Source organism: Colletotrichum tamarilloi, assembly GCF_030869305.1.
Source record: "Colletotrichum tamarilloi strain Tom-12 chromosome Unknown Scaffold_22.1, whole genome shotgun sequence".
Lineage (NCBI taxonomy): Eukaryota > Fungi > Ascomycota > Sordariomycetes > Glomerellales > Glomerellaceae > Colletotrichum > Colletotrichum tamarilloi.
The window spans coordinates 398,712-421,942 of NW_026849405.1; the positions used below are offsets into that span (position 1 = coordinate 398,712).

At 53.7% G+C, this 23,231-nt stretch overlaps 11 protein-coding genes across 11 annotated transcripts; 8 read left to right on the top strand and 3 right to left on the bottom strand.

The window, feature by feature from the left end:
* Positions 1 to 1,359: 1,359 nt before the first annotated feature.
* Positions 1,360 to 1,572, bottom strand: CTAM01_07327 (uncharacterized protein; the record flags this gene model as incomplete). The annotated part of the gene is made up of 1 exon (XM_060523350.1): positions 1,360 to 1,572. The coding sequence occupies one exon, from the start codon at positions 1,570 to 1,572 to the stop codon at positions 1,360 to 1,362; it is 213 nt and encodes a 70-aa protein (XP_060382088.1).
* Positions 1,573 to 1,629: 57 nt separating this feature from the next.
* Positions 1,630 to 2,413, top strand: CTAM01_07328 (uncharacterized protein; the record flags this gene model as incomplete). The annotated part of the gene is made up of 2 exons (XM_060523351.1): positions 1,630 to 1,789; positions 1,848 to 2,413. Coding segments are annotated over 2 exons (726 nt in total), but the record flags the coding sequence as incomplete, so codon positions are not given.
* A 25-nt stretch (positions 2,414 to 2,438) lies between these two features.
* Positions 2,439 to 5,439, top strand: CTAM01_07329 (helix-loop-helix DNA-binding domain-containing protein; the record flags this gene model as incomplete). Its single annotated transcript, XM_060523352.1, has 2 exons — positions 2,439 to 3,284; positions 3,337 to 5,439. 2 exons carry the CDS (start codon positions 2,439 to 2,441, stop codon positions 5,437 to 5,439), a joined length of 2,949 nt encoding a protein of 982 aa, XP_060382090.1.
* A 2,535-nt stretch (positions 5,440 to 7,974) lies between these two features.
* CTAM01_07330 (neutral/alkaline non-lysosomal ceramidase) lies at positions 7,975 to 10,393 on the top strand (the record flags this gene model as incomplete). Its single annotated transcript, XM_060523353.1, has 4 exons — positions 7,975 to 8,601; positions 8,650 to 9,180; positions 9,236 to 9,748; positions 9,797 to 10,393. The coding sequence occupies 4 exons, from the start codon at positions 7,975 to 7,977 to the stop codon at positions 10,391 to 10,393; spliced, it is 2,268 nt and encodes a 755-aa protein (XP_060382091.1).
* Positions 10,394 to 10,843: 450 nt separating this feature from the next.
* Positions 10,844 to 11,377, top strand: CTAM01_07331 (uncharacterized protein; the record flags this gene model as incomplete). Its single annotated transcript, XM_060523354.1, has 1 exon — positions 10,844 to 11,377. One exon carries the CDS (start codon positions 10,844 to 10,846, stop codon positions 11,375 to 11,377), a length of 534 nt encoding a protein of 177 aa, XP_060382092.1.
* A 782-nt stretch (positions 11,378 to 12,159) lies between these two features.
* CTAM01_07332 (uncharacterized protein) lies at positions 12,160 to 13,254 on the top strand (the record flags this gene model as incomplete). Its single annotated transcript, XM_060523355.1, has 1 exon — positions 12,160 to 13,254. The coding sequence occupies one exon, from the start codon at positions 12,160 to 12,162 to the stop codon at positions 13,252 to 13,254; it is 1,095 nt and encodes a 364-aa protein (XP_060382093.1).
* A 1,522-nt stretch (positions 13,255 to 14,776) lies between these two features.
* CTAM01_07333 (uncharacterized protein) lies at positions 14,777 to 16,777 on the top strand (the record flags this gene model as incomplete). Its single annotated transcript, XM_060523356.1, has 1 exon — positions 14,777 to 16,777. One exon carries the CDS (start codon positions 14,777 to 14,779, stop codon positions 16,775 to 16,777), a length of 2,001 nt encoding a protein of 666 aa, XP_060382094.1.
* A 767-nt stretch (positions 16,778 to 17,544) lies between these two features.
* CTAM01_07334 (uncharacterized protein) lies at positions 17,545 to 17,756 on the top strand (the record flags this gene model as incomplete). Its single annotated transcript, XM_060523357.1, has 2 exons — positions 17,545 to 17,587; positions 17,695 to 17,756. 2 exons carry the CDS (start codon positions 17,545 to 17,547, stop codon positions 17,754 to 17,756), a joined length of 105 nt encoding a protein of 34 aa, XP_060382095.1.
* Positions 17,757 to 18,344: 588 nt separating this feature from the next.
* On the top strand, positions 18,345 to 19,222 carry CTAM01_07335 (uncharacterized protein; the record flags this gene model as incomplete). Its single annotated transcript, XM_060523358.1, has 2 exons — positions 18,345 to 18,708; positions 18,780 to 19,222. 2 exons carry the CDS (start codon positions 18,345 to 18,347, stop codon positions 19,220 to 19,222), a joined length of 807 nt encoding a protein of 268 aa, XP_060382096.1.
* On the bottom strand, positions 18,437 to 19,060 carry CTAM01_07336 (uncharacterized protein; the record flags this gene model as incomplete). Its single annotated transcript, XM_060523359.1, has 2 exons — positions 18,437 to 18,630; positions 18,967 to 19,060. 2 exons carry the CDS (start codon positions 19,058 to 19,060, stop codon positions 18,437 to 18,439), a joined length of 288 nt encoding a protein of 95 aa, XP_060382097.1.
* A 243-nt stretch (positions 19,223 to 19,465) lies between the features above and the next one.
* Positions 19,466 to 21,227, bottom strand: CTAM01_07337 (gamma-glutamyltranspeptidase; the record flags this gene model as incomplete). The annotated part of the gene is made up of 2 exons (XM_060523360.1): positions 19,466 to 20,786; positions 20,851 to 21,227. The coding sequence occupies 2 exons, from the start codon at positions 21,225 to 21,227 to the stop codon at positions 19,466 to 19,468; spliced, it is 1,698 nt and encodes a 565-aa protein (XP_060382098.1).
* Positions 21,228 to 23,231: the final 2,004 nt, after the last annotated feature.

Sequence of the window (23,231 nt, forward strand, 5' to 3'; positions counted from 1 at the left end):
TCTTTCTTCAGGTGTCTTGCAGGTTTTTGTGATCCGGCGACCCAGCGCTACGGCGAGCGCCGGTGAGTCTTGGCTCATCGAGGGTCGAGGTACGGATACTTTAAAGATCAATAGCAACCGAAGAGAAACGGGGGCATCGCAAATGAAAAGTGTGGAGACGTAAAAAGGCTAGGGCAGAAAAATGCCCGTCGTCATCATGGGACACCCATCGAGCTGAGCTGGAGTATGAGCGGTGATCCTGGCTGGCTGGTGTTTGTGACGAGGAGGAGCTGAGCAACTTGAGATCCCTACGAGTACGGATTCAGGCAAGAAGCGATGAGCAATGAGACTTTTGCCTGGAAACGGGTCGGATTTGTGAGCAGCGCTTGCAGTACCTATCTACCTATTCGAACTCCGCATTGGAATTCCATAGGAGTTCAAGATTCGGTATCAAGCGATAGTTTCGGTCCGTAACCGTAGATAGCATGTGGAAGCGTTGGGCTACCAAGGCGTTCCCGGCTCGCGGGTGGCCCCCTCTCATCCGAAGGGTGAACTCTCACACACTTCTCTCACTCTTGACTTGTCCGCCATGCCTTTTGCCAGTTTCTACGCGTGCCACGGCGCAGTGTTGCTTGGCGGTAAGTGGCGTTTCTAGAGTGGGGAAGCCTACCTAGAAGATGAGCGATGCGTACCTATGGTGAGTGAGCAAGCGAGCAAGTGAGATTGTGTGAGAGAGGAGGGTGAAAGACGCTTGTCACTGTGAGAGTCAGAGAGGGCGGCCGGCGCGGTGTTCCTGGTCCCCCGGGGCTCCATGACCAGGCCCATCCGGCATCTCCCAGCGCTGATCCAAGACTCAGAACTGCCCTTTGCCAGACTTTTGGCGTCCCACATCGTTGCGATTGAGACTGTGAGACTTGCGAGTGTGAGTTCTTTGCTCATCTGTCTTCCCTGGCCTGGCCTGGCCTGGCACGCTTGGATGAGCACCTAGGTATTGAGTGATGCCCGAGGTAAGGTCGGTCGGTACCTGAAGGGGAGTCAGGGTGGGCGGGCGAGCGGGCAGACGGGAGGAAGGTATCGTCTCATATTAAACAAGGTGTGAGGATACGTACCTGCTGTCAAAGTGCGAGTGGACCTTCCCCGAATTGCCAGCCGGCGGGATCATTGCCGGCATCCGTCAGTATCGAGAGTTGGGAGGACTTTTCCTTAACAACTCATGAAGCAGATGGTGCAGACCTGGCAGTAAGGAAGTTGTTGGCAGCAGCATCCCGGGTCTGTAGGGCAGCGAAGCAGGGACGAGTCGGCGGTGGCAGTACATACGTAGGTATATTTGATGGTGGTCAAACCAAATGTGGGAAGGAGTTGGTACGGACAGCGGGCGAGCTACGGGTCGTAGAAGGTGCCTAGGACTGGTCCTTCCTGCGTCGAGTCTAAGGGTAGGTACGATCCACGGCTGATTGGTGGCAGCCTGTAGGAACTGAGGAAAGCACCAAGGTACGGAGTACTTGGTGCAAATACGTACCTGACGAGATGGATCATTGGCAAGGACGGGCAGGGACGGGTGGTGGTCTGGGCTCCTGCGGTCTCTGGGCTCATATCAGGCGTAGTTTCTAGATAATCGTACGATGCTCCCCCGTTCCCTTCCCTCTCCCCTTCTCTGCTTCCCTCTTTCGCTCTCCTTCGACCCTCCCACCCGATTTCGATTTCGATTTCGATTCCCGATTGCCTGCCCTCCACCCATTGACTGGCACTGCCAAACCGCAATTGAGCATCTCGAATTCTTCGTCAGGATATCCGTACAGACCAAGAAAAAGTACGACTCCAGAATAATCTCTCTGCACTGCACGTTGAATGTGCATGCATCGGAAAGGAACATCAAGCAACCACAGAGTCCCCCGACACACACAACTTGACATCCCCGCCCCTCTTTCTCGTCCCTCCCTCGACGCTCGACCTGCAGTCTGGCCCTGAGAGCAGTGGCCCACCCCCAGCAAGTCCCGTCAATTCGCTGCGTCGCATCCGTGAGAGGAAAAATAAGGCGCCGCAAAACCAGACCAGCGTCATACGACTTCGACCCTCTCGCTTGTTTTCCCTCTGGGTCTCTCCGTTCTGCCTCCCGGCTGACACCACTCCTCCATCCCCATCTGTCCATCGCCTTCTGCCGACAGTCGTACGACCAGACATTCTTCCCGCTCAGCACCACGCCGCTGATTGCCGTCAATTGCTCTCGCATTCCCGATACCTCACTCCCTCACCCAAAAGACACGACCAATCTCTGGCCCCTGCGGCCTCGTCCACCGCTCCCGTCGCTGCTCGCCGGCCACTCACATCGAGTCCCGCTCTAGATTCCGGGACCTGGCCCCCATTCCCAGCGCCGAGCGCACCCAAAGAATCCCAGGCCCGTCCCGACTTCGATGAATTGAGCATCAGCCCATAAGTGCATATTTTGACCGCTCTGCAACATGGCGGACCAGGATCCCAACGCCTTATTTGGCCTCGACGACTCGAACCTCGGCGTGCCCCCGTCGTTCCTCGACGACTCGGACGGCCAGAACGTCAAATCTGACCGAACTGGATCCAGCATCGCCAACGACAATCAGGTCTACTACGACGCAAACAATTGGTCCTTTCAAGACACACCCCCGTACGACACCTACAACATCGCTGCCGTCACCACCGCCGCTGGCGCCACTCCTCTCTTCCAGACTGCCGCTCCGTGGGATTTCTCTCCGAATAACCAACACCATCAACACGGCCCTCCCGCCGTCACCTCCGGTCTTGATCACTCAACTCTCGCCCAGGCTGGCTTCTATGCCGCTCCCCCTCCCGCCCCCAACAACCAGCAATCCCATCGAGGAGGCCAACCACACACCCTCCCGCAAGAGACCCTGAGTACCCTGACTCCCGCCCAACAGGAAAAGCTCAGAAATATCGCCATGCCCGCCCATCTGCAGTATCAATCTCCCAAGAGCGAGCCGAGCCCCGGATCCGCCACCAGCGATCACAAGGCAGCAGGACTGTCGTCTCCCGATGCCCACGACTCCAGCAAGGCCAGCAGGAAGCGCAAGTCTTCGGCTGATGTCGACGACGATGAGGAGGAGGATGAGGACGGCCAGCCTATCAAGAAGACGGCCCATAACATGATTGAGAAGAGGTATCGCACCAATCTCAACGACAAGATTGCCGCGCTTCGAGATAGCGTTCCTAGTCTGAGGATCATGTCCAAGAGTGCCAGGGGAGAAGACACCACCGAAGATCGCGAGGAACTTCACGGCTTGACGCCAGCCCACAAGCTCAACAAGGCTACAGTAAGTCGTCAGGATGAAGCGTTCTGACAAGACAAGTAACTGACAATCGCAGGTTTTGAGCAAGGCCACCGAGTACATTCGCCATTTGGAGAAGAGGAATAACCGTCTCTGCGACGAAAACCATGCCATGCAGAACAGAATCGCCGCCTTTGAGAAGCTTTTCATGGCTGGCGCGATGAATGGTGCCATGAGCCCTCTCCAGCAACCGCCGACTCCTATGCAGTACCCCCAGGATCAGTACATGAGCACCCCTATCGGAACGCCGCGTGGCGAGTCTGCACAGGGCATGATTCCTGTGCCTGACGACATGAAGCGTATCATTTCTGCTCAAATGGCGGCCGGCCAACCTTACCCCATGCCACAGCAAAACTACCGCGGAAACCCCAACGTCATGCGACAACAACAGATCCAGCAACAGCAGCAGCAGCAACAGATGCAGCAACAAGGACGATGGGGCAACAGCAGTCAGTACTTCGGCAAGCTGATGGTCGGCTCGCTGGCCGGCCTTATGATTGTCGAGGCTGTGCGAGAGAACGAGCAGAGCAACGACACGCCCGAAGGCCGCGGTCTCTTCGCCCTGCCCATCCAGCTGCTCAGCTATCTCGGATCGACTTCTCACATGCACATTGGCGGCTACTACATCTCTCCTGCCCAGATCATCTCGCATCTGAAACTTTTGTTTTTCCTTGGCACTTGCTTGTGGGTCTTTGTGCCCTCGCTCTTCGTTCCATCTGAGGGGAAGCCAAAGAAGGCGCAACGTCTTCGGGAGTCGCTCCAGGCCGCTGGTTCCGTTGCATCCCCAATTCACGTCCGTCGCCAAGCTTGGTTGACTGCAATTCAGACCGTCTGGGTTCCTCAGCACAACTTCTTCCTCGAAGCTGCCGCTCTAATCATGAAGACGATGAAGTTGAGCATGCGCAACGCTATCGGTGTCCACGGCTACCAAATGCTCACCGGTCTCACTGAAGAGCAGGAGGCTGCTCGTGTCAAGGCTTGGTCAATTGCGTTGGATGCCCAGCTTGCAGGAGGCGATGTTGAGATCAACAAGAGCCGACTAACCCTTACCCTCCTGGCATCAGGCACTCTTCCCGATACCCCTTCCCGACTGATGCTCAAGGCTCTTCACGTCCGTGTCCTTCTTTGGGATCTTGGTGCCAAGGGACTTCACAATATCGTTGCCAAGAAGGTCGCCCGCTCCCTCTGGAACGAGGCGAGAAACCAGAACCGTGTTCTTTCGCAGCTGCGCCGTAACTCTGAGCAGGTCGATGATGATCTCCCCGAGCACCTGGCTGCCCTCATCGAGCAAGAATGCGACGACGTGCTCAACAACAGCGTTGTCCAGCGAGCCTACAACCTGGCGTGGAACTTGTCGACTACCGAGGGAGTTACCGAGCACAACGACGGAATGGACACCGTTGTTGACGACCAGGCTGTACGATCCCCACTGGATGCTGTTGCTGCCTGGTGGTCGAGCCAGACCATTCAGCGTGCCTTGATCACCAGTCTCGAGGCAAGCAAGGATGATGGTGATGCCCCGAGGGTAGTGTCAACCTGCTTGACCACCGCCCTCAAGACATCTCCTATCGGCTCCGGTGTGCAGGCACGCGCTCTTGTGGCCCGCGCCGTGCTTGTTGACGAGAAGCGAGGAGCCAATATTGCCGCCGCTCTCCAGAACATCAAGCCGACCAGCGAACAAAAGTCCCTCAGCAAGATTGCCGCCATCATCGACTCTTCGTCTACCGCCCAATCGCCCGATGTCCAGATGGCGCTCGACTGTGCTATGGCTATTGCCCACCTTCAACGTGCCAAGCTGGCCGCCACCCCATCACAAAAGGGATTCGGAATTATCGAGAAGATCGCCCGCCCCAGCGCTACCGCCAACATGTCTCTCCTTGGATGCACCGCTCTCTTCAAGCTTATGGAAGAACTATACGCACAACAGTCGTCTTCTGACAACTTCAGCACGTCTCTTGAGCGCGTCGCCGGCAGTCTCCGTATCTGGATCGGCAGCGCTCCTGGCGAAAAGTGTGGTCTCGAGCAGGACGTCCGTCACAAAATGGTGGACCGCTGCCTCAGCATCACTAAAAGTGTTGTCGGTATGGAGACCGACACGGGCTATGGTAGTATGAGCGAGTGTGAAGAAGATGGGTGCTGAGGGAGGTGTATGTGTTGTGGTATATTCAGAGGCGGTATCTCCCCTTATTTACATACTTAGTAGATGCATCTTATTTCCTTTATATTGTTGTACTTTCTATGGATAGGGCAAAGGGCTCGGCGTCACTATTGGGGAGGACGTATGTCTTGGACTGGCGTTACTTTGCAAGGGAAGCAACGAGACTTACGGCTGGAAAAGGATGGAACCAGCGGGTTTTGCATGAGCAGAGACGGGACGTCGCATCTGACTGAGATTGAACTCTCGCGCGGACTGTCACGGAATGGGACAGAACAAGGAGACGGACGGTGTGGTTTGGGGATATATACAAGTCGGCTCAAAAAGTTGCGATGGAAAACTTTCTCTTTCTCTATAATATGCGGGCTAAAGGGCCTGCCATTATGTAGAATCAATATCGACGATTTTTCGTTGCATACAATACTGATAGGTTATCTGGAGTTTGTTCGTGGGTGACGGTGAGCTGCAGCGGGGGGATGGAGGACATCCTGGAGCTTTGCCCCATTCCAGTCAGCTGTCTCCGTGAGGGTTGCAACGAGGGGTATGTCACTCCGTCATGGAGGGCACAGGCGACTTTCCTCTTTCAATAGGACGTGTTGTTACTACGCTCTGCTCAAGTCATCGAGCATCGAGATAACCAGACGGTTTAATGAGAAGTTGAAAGGAAAGCATACGATGTCTGGTGTTTTGAAGACGACACTGACGTTGATGGTGTTTTTCAGGACCATATGGAAAGACTATGGATGGGACTGGGCAGTGTTTAAGAGGAGACGCTGGGGTGAGGGCAAGGACTCGAAGAGAGATGCATCATATGGTAAGGGATGAGATGGGCCGAATTGGATGGAGAATCAGTATGGAGTAAGTACTCTCTCTGCATTCGCACACCTTGGAGCAAGGTAATTCGGAAGGCCGAGTACATGGAAGTGCTGCAAGTTTATCGGCGTCTCTCGGTGCGGCAGTCGAGGGAATGAATCCGCTTTTTGCTCCCTTGGGCACACGGCAAGGGCCCTAGGCTTCAGGTGATCGTGGGTACTTTAGGTACGTCTCCACCTTTCAAAGGTGCATGAGACCGGGACCCCCCCAACCCGGCCAAAGATACCGGCACGTTAAACACGACAACAACACACTGCACACTGCACAGGATGGACCTTGGCACCCACCACACACCTCACGCTTTCAACAAGGGACGGATGTCTAAGGGAGGGGAGATGGGCAGTCACACATTTCGACCTGCACTAGACACACTAGAGACTGCTAGCAGCAACGGTCGCTAGACTTATCGGATCCGAACCGTCAAACCCAACGTCCGTCCGTCCTTTCCTTGTCCCGCCCGGCACATGATCGCCTGAATGGGAACGGTGACAGGGCCTTTTGCCAGGTTATCGAGGGAGGTTACAGCAATGGCCTGCTGGAACGGGTCTCGAGTGCCGCCCGACATGTGAGTTGTTATCGGTCCCTTGAAGAATACGCATAGCAAATGGATATCTGACTCCCATGTCTATCAGTCTATCTACAATATCATGACGCGGTTAGCAGCAATATTGGACTGCCAAGTCATCCCTCGCTTCTGATTCATCTCGATATCAAGGCTGCCTTATCATCCCAATTTCAGCATACCCTGAGGCTGAATTCAACAACCAAGCCCAAAGCATTGACAAGTGCCAAACAAAGCTGGGGAAATGTCTTGGAGGCGGGTGCTTAGTCCTGTTGTTTGCCACGAGCTGGGCGCTTGTTCGAGCGAAGCATCTGCGAACACCCCCGACAACCTAGCTCGCGCTTCTCATCCTCCCTCTCAGCATCAAATCGGAGCCCACCCTGCCGAGGGGAATACGCCCTCCCTCGCGGTCATCGCCCTCCAGAACTCCAAAAAGCTAGCACTGGCCTGCCCAATGGCGATAGCAACTGACCCCAAATTGCAACTCCCCGCATCCTGATGGCAACCACACCACAATCTCCAAATCCAATCAGATACCGACATCACCGGGCGCCATGTGACGCAAGATTGCATCTGGCAAGGGCGAATGCTCATCTCTCAGACTGGCTCGTCACTTTTCTCAGAGACGCGAGAGTTGACCGCTTGCTACCTCGCGTGCCTCGCTTCCTTCACTGGCCCCCTCGGGCCTTCTCTTGCCCTCTCCGGTCTCTCTAGCTCGCTGCTCTGCCCTGATTTTCCATCGAGAATCGAGTGTCGATGCCCCCCTGGCCTCCTCACTTGGGAATACCACCTGCCAGCTAATCAACGTTGCGCAGCCCTTCAGGAGACACGGGCAAATCATCGCGTCCGAACTATCGGCATACTTTCCCCTTCCCGTAGGACCGGCATTATGATGGCCAGGTACCCGTCCTGTTTGTTAGTCAGAAGCTCGGCTAGCTCACAGGAGCTCCAAAGAACATGGAGGGGAAGACGATGTCCATGAGCCACGAGCTCGTCGAGGCAGGCCATAAAAGAGCGGGTGACACGCCATGTTTGCCCGCAGTTCTCGAGCTTGGAAGCTTGAGTTCATAGACTGATTGCCCATGATGCCTCGTCACTCTCGTGCTGGCCTTGAGATGCCCAGACGCTCGTTCTTCGCCGTCTTTGCCTTGATTTCGTTCGTGCTGCTCGTCACCATCAGTCTCTCCCAGCTAGGCACTCGACAAGGTGCCACCCTCAAGTTTGAACGCAATGCCGAAGGAGAGTGGCATGCCAAACCCAAGACGCGTGCCGCGGCGGGCGACAAGTACCTCCTTGGTGTTGGCAAGGCTGACATCACCGGCCCTGTCGTCGAGGTTGGCTTTGCAGGGTACGCTGATCTGAGCCAGGTTGGAACCGGCTTGAGACAGCGGATCTACAGCCGTGCTTTCATTGTCGGGGATGTGAGCAAGCCGAGCGATCGCTTCGTCTATCTTGTGCTAGATACTCAGAGTGGTGACACGGCCGTTCGCAAGGGCATCCTCGAGGGTGTTGCAGCTCTTGGTTCGGGATACTCCGTGTATAACAAGAACAACGTTGCCGTGACCGGTACTCATAGCCACGCTGGCCCAGGAGCTTGGTTCAACTACCTCCTGCCGCAGGTCACTAGCTTGGGTTTCGACAAGCAGAGCTATCAGGCTATTGTTGACGGTGCAGTTCTCTCCATCAAGAGGGCGCACGAGTCTCTACAAGAGGTATGGTGGTCATCTTCGAGAGACTTGCCAATTGACTAACACTCCTAGGGATATCTCGACGTCGGAACCACCGAAGTCACTGACGGCGCCATCAACCGCAGCTTATATGCCTACCTCAACAACCCCGCGGCAGAGAGGGCCAAGTACAGCGCTACCACCGACACAACCCTGACCCTCCTCCGCTTCCAGCGCGCCTCTGATGGCAAGAACATGGGCGTCCTCACCTGGTACCCAACCCACGGCACGTCGATCTTGCAGAATAGCACGCACGTAGCGGGCGACAACAAGGGTGTCGCGGCGTATCTTCTCGAGAAGGACCTCGCGAGTGACGCGAGCGCCGCACCAGGCTTCGTAGCCGGCTTCAGCCAGGCGAATGTGGGTGATACCACGCCCAATGTACTCGGCGCCTACTGCGATGACGGTTCCGGCCAGCAGTGTAGTCTGGAGAACAGCACCTGTGCCGACGGCAAGAGCCAGTCGTGCCACGGTAGAGGTCCCGCGTTCCAGAAGTTGGACTTGGGTATTTCGAGCTGTTACGAGATTGGACGTCGTCAGTATGCCGGTGCCAAGTCTGTCTATGTAAGTTGTAGTCCTGGTGTGGGATCTAACATAGCTGATCAATCCTCCTTGTCAGAACGCCCTTGCTACAACTTCTACTCCTGTCATCGGCACCAGCGTCAAGTCCTTCCACTTCTTCCAAGACATGTCGTACTTCAAGTTTCCCCTCGCAGACGGTACCGTCGGCCAGACATGCCCCGCCGCACTTGGCTACTCCTTCGCCGCGGGAACCTCAGACGGCCCGGGCGCCTTCGACTTCACCCAGGCTGATTCTGGCACTCCCGATGCCAACCCTCTTTGGGCAGTCGTCTCCGGTCTTCTCAGGACACCCAGTGCTGAGCAAGCTGCTTGCCAACAGCCAAAACCTGTGCTACTGGACGTTGGTGAAATGAGCACCCCGTATGCTTGGAGCCCCAATATTGTAGACATTCAGATGCTGCGTGTTGGACAGCTGGTCATCGTCGTTGCGCCTGGTGAAGCTACGACAATGAGTGGGCGGAGATGGAAGGCTGCCGTCAAGGAGGCTGCGAAGAGTATTCTTCCTAATGATCCTGTTGTCGTCCTCGGTGGTCCCGCCAATACCTATGCCGTAAGTTTTGCGAGCTTCTTTCTCTTGATAGTCACTGACAGTTTCCAGCACTACATCGCGACCCCCGAAGAGTACGCCATCCAACGCTATGAGGGCGCATCCACCCTGTTCGGACCCAATACTCTTCCGGCTTACATCAACCTCACCGTCTCCAACATCGCCTACCTCTCCCCCTCTTCCACATCCACACCCGCAGCAGGCCCTTCGCCTCCAGACAACCGAGCCAACTCCCTCTCCTTCATTACTGGCGTTGTCGTAGATGGTGCGCCAGCAGGCCGCTCCTTCGGACAGGCCATCGGGCAGCCATCGGCGTCGTATACTCGCGGCGCGGTAGTCAACGCCACGTTTCAAGCAGCGAACCCGCGGAATAACCTCAGGCTTGAGGGGACGTACGCCGCGGTCGAACAGCTGCAGAGCGGGAAATGGGTGCAGATCAGGACCGACGCGGATTGGTTCCTTGTTTACACTTGGACGAGAACGAATTTCTTGCTCGGGTATAGCGAGGTTGTGATTAGTTGGGAGACTGGGACGAGTGACGGGGCTGGCCCGGGGACGTATCGCATCAAGTATTATGGTGACTCGAAGCCGTTGATTGGGAGCATCTCGGCTTTCGAGGGGACGAGTGGGAATTTCACGTTGGTTTAGGGGAGGGCCAGAGGGGTGGTGATGATTATGGATTATGACGGTTGGGTTTTCGTAGTGATGAATCGTAATGTCTTTTTCTCACGAATGCCTACTGCCTCATTTCTCCCAAATTTATGTTGACTCTTTTCAACGGCTTATCGAACAGCCAACCCATCCTGCACAATGTGGCAGTAACATCCGAGTACGTACTTCTTCATACATTCAGCAGGCGGCCTATCACCACTCAGCCTGCCTGCAGTTGGAACCACGAGGGCTCCTCAAGGATAGGTACATAAGCACCTCCCACCCCTTCGCCCGAAATCATTCAACGAGCTACACTCTCCATCAGCATCCACCTCCCAGTCTGATTGCAAGCGTGTTTCTGGTGAGTCCACTGCCAGTTTCATTTCCGTCCAAAGTGGACTAATGGCTGACCAGGTACTGGAGCATTTCAAATTCAAGCAGCCTAACATGGATTCCGAAGAGTCTGAAGGATCTTACTCCTCGATAAACGGTAGCCTCTGTGACATGTGCTGGGACTGTATAGTGTTCGACGACAGCGACGACAAGTTCTACGAGGGCACGAACAGTGACGATGAGCCTACCCTGCGGCATTCGGAAGCGCAGAGCGATACAATATTCTTGAGACCCACTTTTTATTGGAAAGACACACTACCCGACTTGCCCCTGATGGCTGAATCCGCTACTAATGGATGCCGTATGTGTGGTTTTCTTCGGGAAGAGCTCCTACGACAGGAAATATGTCACGTTGGCGACATTCGTATCGGTGCGGGATATCTGTTTGGCGGGAAGGGATATGAGCTCGAGATCATCGACACAGATCCTGGCTTGGCCTTCTGGAGATGCGTTGTCTATGCGGTCAAAAGAACGACCAACAATCTTGACAAGCTACACCGAATTGCAAATCTTTATTTTGACATCGAGTCTAGCGACCGTAAGTTCTTCAACAATTTTTGCTTTGACTGGACTCTGAACTCCACGTGAAAGGTGATTTGCTCCGATGGCTGAGGGTGCATGCGAAGCCCGCCCCCGGACCATTGGACCCGGCCAGTGTTGAATGGCTCCAAACACAGCTCCGACAATGCGACTATCACTGTGGCCTTGGAAAGCCAGAGGTGCCATTCTTACCCACCAGACTGATACATGTCGGTCAGAATGAGGATGACGCACCTCGACTTGTCATCGTTGAAAACATGCTCGAATCTGGTAGGATCGATGCTCTCGACTATGCGACACTGAGCTATTGCTGGGGATCCAAAGAAGACGCTCTCAAGCAGACAAAAACCACAAAAGACACCATTTTGACCCATTGTCAAGGGATCCCTCTTGACTCCTTAAGTCCCGTCATACGGGACACCATCAAGGTCTGCAGGGCGCTCGGTATATTCTACCTCTGGGTTGACGCTTTGTGTATCATTCAAGAAGACAATGTAGACTGGGACCGAGAGAGTCAAATGGTGGGACAGACCTACCATTCTTGTTATGTGACTATCTGCCCTCTCTCTTCACAGTCTTGTCTTGAAGGCTATCTCGGACCACGACCGCAGGGTCTTGAAGTTGAATTTCAATCATCACGCCATGAACATATCAGAGGTACCTACAGACTTATTCTTTCATCGACAAACATCGACGCAGGCATATTGGAGGAGTTGGTAAGCAAAACACCAGTAGTTCATAAAGATCTTGAGCGATCCGCTTGGGATCGAAGGGGCTGGACCTTTCAAGAGAGTATTCTTTCACCCCGCATGATCCTGTTTGGGCCCAACATGGGCCATTTTATCTGCGAAATCCAATTAACGTCCGAGAACGGATACATCGACTCTAATAGGATCTATGGTGAACTACAAGTCATGATAAGGAGAGCTTTTGGAAAGCCTTCCAAGCAGCCGGAGCGCTCAGCGACTACCAAGATGGGTGTGTACGGCAATTGGCGTGCTGTTCACAGGGTCTCGGAAAGAGCCTGGACATATCCCGAGGACATACTCCCCGGACTTGCCGGTATCGCTCAGGCATTCGCAACACTTACGGGCGACACATATCTGGCAGGCTTGTGGAAAGACGATCTACATATCCAGCTGCTTTGGTACATGCCACGACCACCAGCTGATGAATTAGCCTCAGTTGTGCACAGCTTGCAGCACGCAGATCCGTACATCGCGCCATCATGGAGCTGGGCTTCACAAAAAGAGTACCAGGAGGACTTGATTGGAAGACAAATCAGCATAGATGCTGATGAGGTGGTGAAAGGAAATTGGGTGCGCTCATATTCTTCTAAGATAATGCCTCGCCATAACAGGCCCGACTTTGCGCTGCTAGACTACCGCATGGATCTCCGAGGGAGCAATGTCTTTGGGGCTCTTACTGGAGGCTTCCTTCGATTAAAAGGTAGAGTATGCCTGTTCCCTTCAGACGTCAGAAGGGAGCTAAAGCCCCACAGTGACTGTCGCCCATTGTACGGTCAGTTTTCAGGCGGCATCGGAACTTGCATGCTCGATTGGAACGTCAACGAAACCTTGGTACAAGCGCCGAAGAGTATGCGATTATTATTGGTATCGAGCTGCTGCTCGGCAACAGTGAACTGGAAAAACCTGAAGTTTTTGGCGAATTGTGACGACGAAGACTTTGATGATTGGGTGCCGAGTGATGCGGAAGTTGGCGGCATGTCATTTCCTGACGGTTACGAGAGTATTGAAACGTGCCGATACTGCGCGGATCCGATGCACAAGCGTACTGGATATGGCCTTGTGTTCCATCCGGCGGAAGAGCCTGGATCGTATGTGAGGGTTGGAATCTTTGTGATGTTTGCACATAAAGGGGGCATGGATCTCTTCAAGGATGAGGAGGAGATCAAGCTCGTGTAGTATCCTAACTCTGTTGAGGCAGTTTGTACATGTAATGCCGGAGAGCAACATGAACCGGGGATCTCACGTTGTCATAGAGACCTAGTCTACAGTGATGGCAATGGACCTTCCGCGATGACGGAAAGCAGGCTACTCGGAAGGTACAACTGAGGTTTCGCGGCACTGTGCACATTTCAGCGGGGCTTGATGAATGCCCGCTGGAGCTACCTTACCTCATGATGTATCTGATTTGTATGAGAAAGTCGTCGTGACTATGCTCGCAAGAAGAATTCCACATCGAGTAGGCCTGCTCGTCACATGTGTTGCGGTCTTGCTTGGCAGAGGGATTCGCTAGAGTATTTGACCAATATCGAACCGCAAACGGCGTCTATACGCGGAAGAAAACGTCCGCAGAGTCTTATAATCGCCATACAATCACATTCGTCAATACATGAGACAGGGTATATCTGTCAGAAACTAAAATGGAAGGGACATTGCCCATAGGTTATCCCGCCAGCGACCTCAGAGAACGGAAGGGGAGAAGACGGGAAGGGGCATCACCAACATCTCCCCTCACTAGCTAGCACCAGCCTAGTGTTTAGACTGCTTTCATAGAACGGTTGATCTTCTTCATGATCTCAAACACGTCTGTCACTTTGCGAGCCCACTGTCTCTCTTTCTGAGATGTTTGATCATCATTCCTCTTTCCCCAATGATCCTCTTAGCAGTTGAATCCTGGCGTTTTTAGCGGCCCGACGGCATCGGTCCGTCCCTCGGATCTTGTGACTCGAGTCAGCGAACTGCAAACGGGAATGCTCACTTGACTCTGGGCCCTCTACTTTGACATCTGATTGGGATGAGAGATAGCCGTTGGACTCACGTATCTTGTAAAGTGAGTCAAGAGATCGGAAACAAATCCCCCCGCATTTGCTAGTTTCGTTTCGGGAAGATGTTCGCTGCTCGCACTCATGTCTCAGTCACAGCTCAGTCAACACCATATACGTCCGAGCTTGCCAAGTTCGTGTGGATTCAGATCAGATTAGCTGATTTACCGCCGAGAGTCGTTTTGCAGCCTGGCTGCTTCAGGAATAGAACTCGCTTTTGGCCGTTCATCATCCAATGCTACCGAGGTTGATGAAGGTTATGCTCAAAGGCGAGATGGTAAAGCTGAGGATCTTGAAAGAGAGAGAGAGAGAGAGAGAGAGGGATTTCGAGCGTTCCCTATCCAATAGAAATGCTTAATGAAGCGGTGTAGCTCGAAAGACCTCCAGAACAGGATGCCGATTTGATGAAACCGGGTCTTGGCTATTCTGTGTGTCGCAACGTAGGAGGAAGTATCACCTCTTGAGATTTCCAGCTTGTTGAAAGATCGTAGCTCTGATACGCCATCTAAGTGCTGAATCCAAAGTATAAAGATGTTCCAAGGTCTCGAAGGTATTGGGAAGGAATTTGTTCTCAAAACCAAACCGTACCGAACGATCACTCATCTGCATTCTCACACTCCTCGACTTGATAAATAATTTCGCTCCACCCGTCTAGTACAATGGCATCAAACACCTCAACTATTCGTGCTTTGCTGGTCGGCGTTGATGACTACAAGACAAAGAACTACAAAGACAACCTTCATGGCTGCGTTAGGGACATTGATATGACCCAGAAGGCCCTCGAAGACTACATCCGCGTGCCCTCTGCCAATATTACGAAGTTGATCTCGCCTCTCCCGGAATGGACTGCACCCAAGCTTGACCCCGATACTCTTCCTACAAAGAATAATGTTCTCGACGCTTTGGACAAAATCTCCAATGAATCCAAGCCTGGAGATTTTGTTTATATCCACTACTCCGGCCATGGAAGCCGCCAGAAAACGAAATTCAGCGCCGAAAAGGGCGAAAACGCATGGGACGAGTATATTTGTACACTGAACGGCCGTATCAGTGACGTCGAATTCGGCAGAGCGCTCGACGCACTCAGCGAGAAACAATTAGTCGTGTTTGCGGTTCTGGACTGTTGTCATTCGGGCGGCGCGACGCGTAGTAGTGGACCTGCGGACGGTGTTCGATGTTTCAATGATGATTCGGAGCTGGCTCTCGCCAATGACGCAACTGGCTCAGGAGAACGAGGTACGGGAGAAAGGAAGACCGTACTTGTCGAAAATACCTGGTTCAACACGCGCGGCAATTACAATATCATAGCGGCTTGTCAACCGCATGAAGTGGCCCGTGAGACATCGTATGATGATCTTGGTGGCCTTTCCAGCGGGGTATTGACTTATCACTTCGTCAAGTCTTTGGAGGCACTTAGGAGCTCAGAAGAACCCATGACTCACAACCGGCTCCCAATTACATACAATCAGCTCATGGGTAAACTGCAAGCGATCCTAAAGGAAACCAGGACAACATGGGACCAACAGCCCATGCACATGGGCGATGGCAACAAAACTGTCTTCGGGACCGGCCGTATCAATGACAGGGTGTTCAACATGTCGACGAACGTAGTTAAAGTCAATAAGGAATCTGTTTCCTTCAGAGATGGGAATGCTTCAGGCATCAACATTGGGGATCGTTTCTTCATCTACGATCCGTCCCAAACTTCTATGGGGCTCATTCTCCCAGATTCAGATCCGGTAGCTGAAGTTGAGGTTACAAAGGCGTTTGAGTTCAGCTCCGTCGCGGGCTTAGTCAAGGGGAAGTTGCCCAAGGGTAACATTGGGAGCTTGGGGAAGGTCAGGCCAGGATGGCTTGCTCGGATGTCACGAAGAGCACACGCTGCTACGGTCTACGTCGATATTCAAGATCCCAATAGTCCGATACTCGAGGCCATCAAAACCGCCTCAGTTATTGAAGCCAACGCCCTCGCTCCCCTGAGTTGGACATACCCCCCGAAAGACAACAGCACGATTCCAGACTACGTTGTCTCTGTTGGCCAAAACACAACCTTTGAAATCCAACACAAGGATTATGGGCTTCTCCCACACATCCCGTCCATCAATGCCAACGGATCTGGCCCGCGGAAACTAGTATATCTGCTCCAGCATATTTCGATGTACCATGCGACTATGAAGCTGAAGCCCAAGGCTGGGAGTGTCCGGAAAGTCGAACCGAAGTATCATCTCAACTTCGAAGATGTATCTGATGAGATCAGTCAAGAAGGTGTTGTATCAGCTTGGGAAATCACTTTCACGAACAAGGATCAAAAGGTGCTCTATGTCACCATCCTTGACCTTGATTCTGCCTACGGGATCTCGCAAACGTACCCAGAAGGCAGCGCGGCCAGTGTGGCTGTGGATATTGGAGGCCATTTCACGTACCGTACCGGCATCGCAGTTCCGGACCTTCTACAGGACGAGGTCGATAATCCAGAATTCTACATGGAAGACGTTTTCAAGGTCATCATCACCGATGAACAGGCATCATTCAGCCACCTTGAACTGCCTGATCTCGAGAATCCAAATGACCTTGGAAGCTCCGAGAGAAAGACAGTGTCACTGGCCCCGAGGCAAGCTGCCTGGTATGTTGAGGAGAAAATCATCCGTTACCCGTATTAGTGAACATTCCTACGGCGAAACTCGACAAGAGCCCGGAAGAAGGCTTGGCAAGTTGCGATACTTTACTTTTGGTGTAAATTTCTTTCCGCACACGTCGTCACCTAAGGAGGATAGCAATTTTGTCCCTTCTGGGCAATTCCCACAAGATGCCAATGCGGCTCCCTGGATTCTGAGTACTTTAACTTGCTACAAATTCAATACTTTTCATGCTTCTTCGAGATACGTAAGTCATGCGCGCAGTGTTCGCCACAAAAGTAGATAGTGGGATGCGGGTTTGAAATCGCTTTGCACGAATTCGTCCAGGCCTTCCCAAAATAAAGTTCTTCCAGGCGCGGACTTGTAAAATGACAAGGGCTACATGCTGGGTCCTCAGAGCCCAAGGAACACCACAGGGCTGGGATATTGGACGCAACATCCATGGAAGGCCGAGGATGGTATGCTATCTCGATCGGACCTTGTCTGGCTGGAGACCAACAATGTGCCAAATACCCCGTAGTACAAGTATTCCATACATTTGGTCTGCCTACCTATTGCCGAACGCCTGTGATCACAGCAAACCACAGTGTGCTCGGTGTGTTCAGCTTCGGACAGCCTGCCTGGCTAGCGTCCTCGTGCCGCCAGCCCTGTCTTGCCTGGAAGATGCTTGCTTCTTCAGAGAAAGTACGCTAAGGTATCTACGGCGAAGGCCGAGGTCGGCAGATGTGCTACAAAAAGGGGGCTTCTGGGCCCGGTCAAAGTCGACTGCAAGTCTGCACGCGTGCTTTCCAATGTTGCAACGCGTGAACCCACCCCTGGTCCCTTGCGCAGCACGTCACTTACGGATAGACTAGAAAAGAGCTAGAAAGAAACTTCCTACACTACGGAAGCTAAACGTCCTCAAGTACTGAGAGGGCAATCGTCGCTATTTCATATTGTCGGCCGCAGGAAGACTCATCATCGAAGAGTGGCTTGTGCTTGTCTTGCACTTCAGCCGTACTGACGCAGTTGCCTCAGAGGGTGTTAGCTATCTCTGAAAGGGGCCGAAGGTTAAGACATTCTGCAGGCTTTGGGGAAAAGCCCCGCGCTTTCGTGGAAATAAACCATTGGCAGGACCACCAACAGAAGAGTCTGCCTGGTGAGTGACGCCTAAGATACAGCCAACTCGAAGCTACCTCGACTTTCAGGCCATGGAGGATGCATGCTGTTCTTCGTTGATAAACACAATGGGTACAGATAGCGTGTGAGCCAGCACGCTATGCACGTGGCGTGGAGACCCTGGCCAACTGAAGACGAGAATATCTGCCCCCCTTGCTGTAAGGAGAAGTGGTCGACCATGTTTCAGTCACGAGGCTGATGAAGAGCAACTCCTCTTTGAGAAGTTACTTATGACCTGCAAGCCCCCAGTGAATTTACTCCTGGTTTAATGCTTCTTCTCCCCTTTTGACGCTCTCCGCGGAGTAGGTGTCGAGTTCACTGCCCCGAAACCCAGCCCCTGTCCAATTTCTACTTGTAACCAAGGTTCAAACCTTATTCCTGCTGACAGGTCTCTCCCGGCAACAAGCCAGGCCGCCGCCGAAGGAACGGAAACATGCGGGCCTCCTTCGAACACAATGCCTATCGATACCTGATTTGCAGTCTGCTTCTGCTGCTCAGCGGCTTCCGCCAAGCGCACGCTACGTATTACCTCAACCAGGCCGACGGGTACGATTCACTGCCGTCATGTGCCGAGCCGCCCATCAGCTCGATCGTCCGGGACATGGTGGCGGGGTGCGGTGACGGCGGGAAGACGACGTCGTATAGCTGCTTCTGCACGGCGAGCTCCGACAGGTTTAGGGAGATTATTGCGACGTCGGTCGCGAAGAATTGCGGACGGTCTGGGGTCGAGGTTGAGAGTGCGACGAGCGTGTTTGATGCGTATTGTCAGATGGAAAAGACTGACAAAGTCACTACTTGTGAGTGGTGCCTTGATTTTGATTCGATCATCGATTCGGTGTGAATCCATGCTGATACGAAGACATTGAAGCTGCAACTGGATTGACCTCGACATCCGCAACTGCGACGTCTGCGGCGGACACCGCGTCCTCCTCACCATTTAGCTCCGGCGGCCTCACGAGCGTTGCGTCACCGACGTCGTCTTCATCACCGGCTGCTTCGAATTCCGGTAGCTCTGGTATATCCACCGGTGCGATTGTTGCCGTGAGCGCATGTACTTCTCTCGTGGCTATTGCCCTGTGTGCTGCGGCCTTCTTTTTGTGGCGCCGGCGACAGAAGCGCTCGCGGCCGGGCCGGGATGCACAGGGCCATGTTTATGAAGTCAATCATCCGGGCGAATTAGACGGTAGTCAAATAGCATCCAACGGCGCGGAAGAGTACTATGCTAAGCCGGAGCTGGAAGCGAGGAGTGTTGTGAGAGAGATGCATGTTGAACCAAAAGTCAGGAGGCATCAGTTGGCCGAGCTGCAATGATGCGGGTGTGTTGATGTATGGAGCTTGAGTGAGTAAAAGTGCTGAATGAGTATAACAATGCCACTCCATGATTCTTTAAGGTGTGCCGGAGGATACTCGAGCAAAAGTCACTCACGTGGTATTGTGAATGCCACTTGGTGCATTGAATTTGACCCGTTAGGTTCAGGACCGAGTCCACACAAGGGTGCTTTGAAGACATTATTACATTATTAGACAAGCTACTCTACAATCACTCTACCGCGATTAGACAGCAAATCCACCCGAGTTCTTCTGCCTCGGCTCGCCAGCTGCCTCGAACGTGCCGTTCGGCAGCAGCCTCACACCCTGCGCCGTGCTACCACCAGGCGCAACCCAGGTGACGGTCGTACCCAAGCTCGCAAGGTAGCTCGTGGTGCCGTTATCGTAAGCGTACTCGAAAGCAGCCGTGTTGGGGCTTAGTTGGTCGTGGAAACGAGGCTCGGCGAGGGCCTGCGGCGCGGTCAGGTTCCTGTCGAGGACGTTGTGGAGGTTCTGGATGGTGGCGGTGATGATGCGGCTGCCGCCGGCCGAGCCGATGACGAAGTAGAGCTTGCCGTCGGGGTGCTCGACAATGACGGGGGAGATGGAGGAGAGGGGTCGCTTGCCGGGGCGGACGTAGTTGGCCGGGCTGGGGATGAAGCCGAAGGCGTTGCTGGAGCCGGGAATACTGAAGTCGTTCATCTCGTCGTTCATGATGACGCCTGTCTCGGGGACCATGAGCTGGGAGCCGAAGAGGAGGTTGACAGTCGTGGTGAGGGAGATGGCCATGCCGCTGGCGTCGGCGACGGCGATGTGAGAGGTTCCCGGGGTCTCGAGAGACTCGATGCCCTCTGGGTTGTAGTAGGACACGTTTTGTGTGCGGAAGTCGGAGATCTTGGAGCGGATTTCGGCGCCGACCTCGGGGGAGATCATGCTCTTGGTGTAGGCCGAGAGACCGTCGACAAAGGACGGGTCGCCGAGCTTGGTGCGCTGGCCGTAGGCGAAGCGCATGGACTCGTCCAGTCGGTGGACGGTGCTGTTCCGCGAGGCCGGGTCGCCAAACCCTTCGTATCCGCTGACGATGTTGAGGGCGCTGAGGGCGACGATGCCGCCGGAGGGGGCGTTGCAGGCCGTGAGCTTGTAACCCCTGTATGAGATCTGCGCGGGCTCTCTGATGGCAACGGTGTAGTTCTTGAGGTCGGCCATGGTCATGGTGCCGTTGGACTTTGACAAGGCGGCAATGGTGGCGTTGGCGATGGCGCCGGTGTAGAAGGCGTCGGCGCCCTCCTTTGCGATGACCTCGAGGGTGTCGGCGTAGCGCTTGCGCGTGATCGTCTCGTTGAGCTTGAGGAGGGTACCGTGCGGCGCGAAGTCGATGGCCCATGACGGATCATCGGTCAGGAAGTTGCCATTGGGGGTGACTGACTTCATGTATCTGACCAAGTCCTCGTTCACGCGCCAGCCGTAGCGGGCGACCTTGATCGCAGGCTCGACTACCTTTGACCAAGGCAGCTTGCCGTACTTCTTGTGCAGATGCTCTAGGCCGCGGAGCTCGCCAGGGACACCGCTGAGAGAATTGCCATGTCAGTCTTGGTGTCACTTGTTTGCACTGGCGCAGGGATTCAGCTTACCTAGCGAGACCTCCGTACAAGCTGGCTCTTGTGTTGTTCGTGTACATGTCCTCGTAGGCGGCGGCCGGGGCCGTCTCTCTGAAGTCAATGAACTCGTAGGTGCCATTGCTTGATCTTACAAGCATGAAGCCGCCGCCGCCGATGCCGCTGTGGTACATGCCAACGGTACCGACGCAGAGGACGGTGCCGACCGTCGCGTCGGCAGCATTTCCGCCCTTCTTGAGGAGCTCGGTGCCGATCTTGCTGCAGATGTCGGACTCTGAGGCGACGGCGCCCAGCTTCGGGATCGTGCTGTGGCTCGGGGCCGCGAGGGCGGGCTGGGTGGTGATGCCGAGCAGGAGCTGCGCAAGGGCAGCGGAAGTCAGGCAGAACTTCATGATGAGCCGGCTGGGGAGGTTGAGCAAGCTTCACAAGGTGTCTCGTCTACTTCACAGCTCGTCGAGAAGGAACAGCACGGTGTACCTGGGTGGTCCTAAGGGAAAGCAAGCAGCAGTATTGGAACCGGAAACGGCCTGGCAGAACCGAGAGAAGGAGGATACCGGCGAGGTAACCACGAGAAGAAGCTGCCAACGTTTAATATGAACGGAAATCTTCACGCTCTATGGCGCAATCGAGCAGACTCGCCGACTTCGCCCACAAACCGAGGAGATTATGGACCCGACAGTTTGGGGGGGGAACGTGGAAAAGGCTCATAGCTTCATTTCGGCAGCCTGCAGATCATGAACGGTGGCCGCTGTACCCTATCGCAATCGTTGGTAATGTCAGATGTGCCCCGTTTCCGTAGATAGGGAAAACCCGATTGCGGAATTGAAATATGCTTTGTCAAATTGTCCCACGTTCTACCTAGCTTCCCCGCGTGTATGCCTGTTCGCCTCGCCGTTCAGCAGCAGGGCCCGGCCCGGTTCGTGACGTCGAGCTTCAAAGTTCGGTGAGCTACCTAGATGTTACTGCAAAGCATCAGCAACCTCTGGAGTCCTGGACTCTGTACCTAGCCACTAGTGCGGGCAGTCTGCAGGAAACCTGCATGGAAGCCAACATGGAGCCAAGAAACAGCGAGTCAAGTGCGTGAGTGGCTGGGATTCGGCGTGTAAACCGTAAGCCAAAACTGTCAGTATCCAAGTCTTCATTGGTTATCTGAGGGGGAAGACCGAGGGAGGAAAACGTTTTGGAGAAATATCGAGCGAAATGCCGGGAGGAATCCACTCCGCAAACAATCGGGCGGGGTTCACCTGAAGTCTCCTGCCTATTCCGGATAGCTCACGGCGACCCCGGTATCGCCGGGGGAGGCATCCCCGGTTCACCATGGGTCGGATGGGACGGGTACGCGGCGCGCCAAGATAACAGAGCTTGCGATTTATCATTGCTTGAGCTGTCAAGTTGTTGATAGCACGCGCGGTCCCATAGATAAACTACTTTATTTCGATTATTGTCATGTCATGTACTCTAGTATCCAAAAAATGCACTTATCTATGTGTTCCTCATAGAATGATCAAACCGATGACTTCGCTATACTCAGCTCTCTTGCAAATGCCATTCTTGAATAGCAGGCTAACAAACGATCCAACGCCCAATTAACCACACAGCTCAAGCTTTTGAGATCGAGTTTATATGCTTTCATCGCTTTCACATTAATAAAAGCTAGATTTAACTTAATCTGAACCATGGATTACTGCCATTACTGTTTGCAATCGCGATACCGACACAGGTGAACGGACTCCACACAAGTCCCGAGAAACCCGCATTTGAACTTTACCAAGAATCTAGCAGCCATCAGCCGCACGTGTGTAACGAAACTACGCGGTCGCAGTTGTAAAGTTGTCTCTAAATATTTTAGTAGAGTAGGTCGCTCTGCAAACAAACTTTAGTGACATGCTCCTCTGACTGGTCAAGCGGCCCAGTGCGCCCTCATCCTACGAGCTCACATCCCAGCACTCTGTGGTTCTACCACCCAATACCACCGGCGACCACAAGCTTTCCGAACTTGAGATGATGACAAGGCAATTATACTCACCCAAATTGAGACAATGTCCGCTTGATGTGACCTAAGGGAGGCCCCGAATTGCCCTAAATGAGTACATTGGAAAACCTGAAGAGATTCTGACTCTAGAAATAGTATGACGATTAGATGGTTTGAAAATAGTACACGGCTAAATAAGACCAATAATTCACTCTGCAGTAAGGGCATGAGCGATGTCTGCGATGTGCTCTGGGCGTGATTGTGGGGGGAGTTAAGGTTAGGTCCGCATATTAATTGCATCCCAGCGGACCCATCTGGAACCTGTTGGCTAGCACGTCAAACCAGGATGAGGTCGCGTAAGAGAAAATACAGGTATTGCTTCGCTTAAAGCTCTCAGGTCAGAACAGAACAATATCAAGTTGAT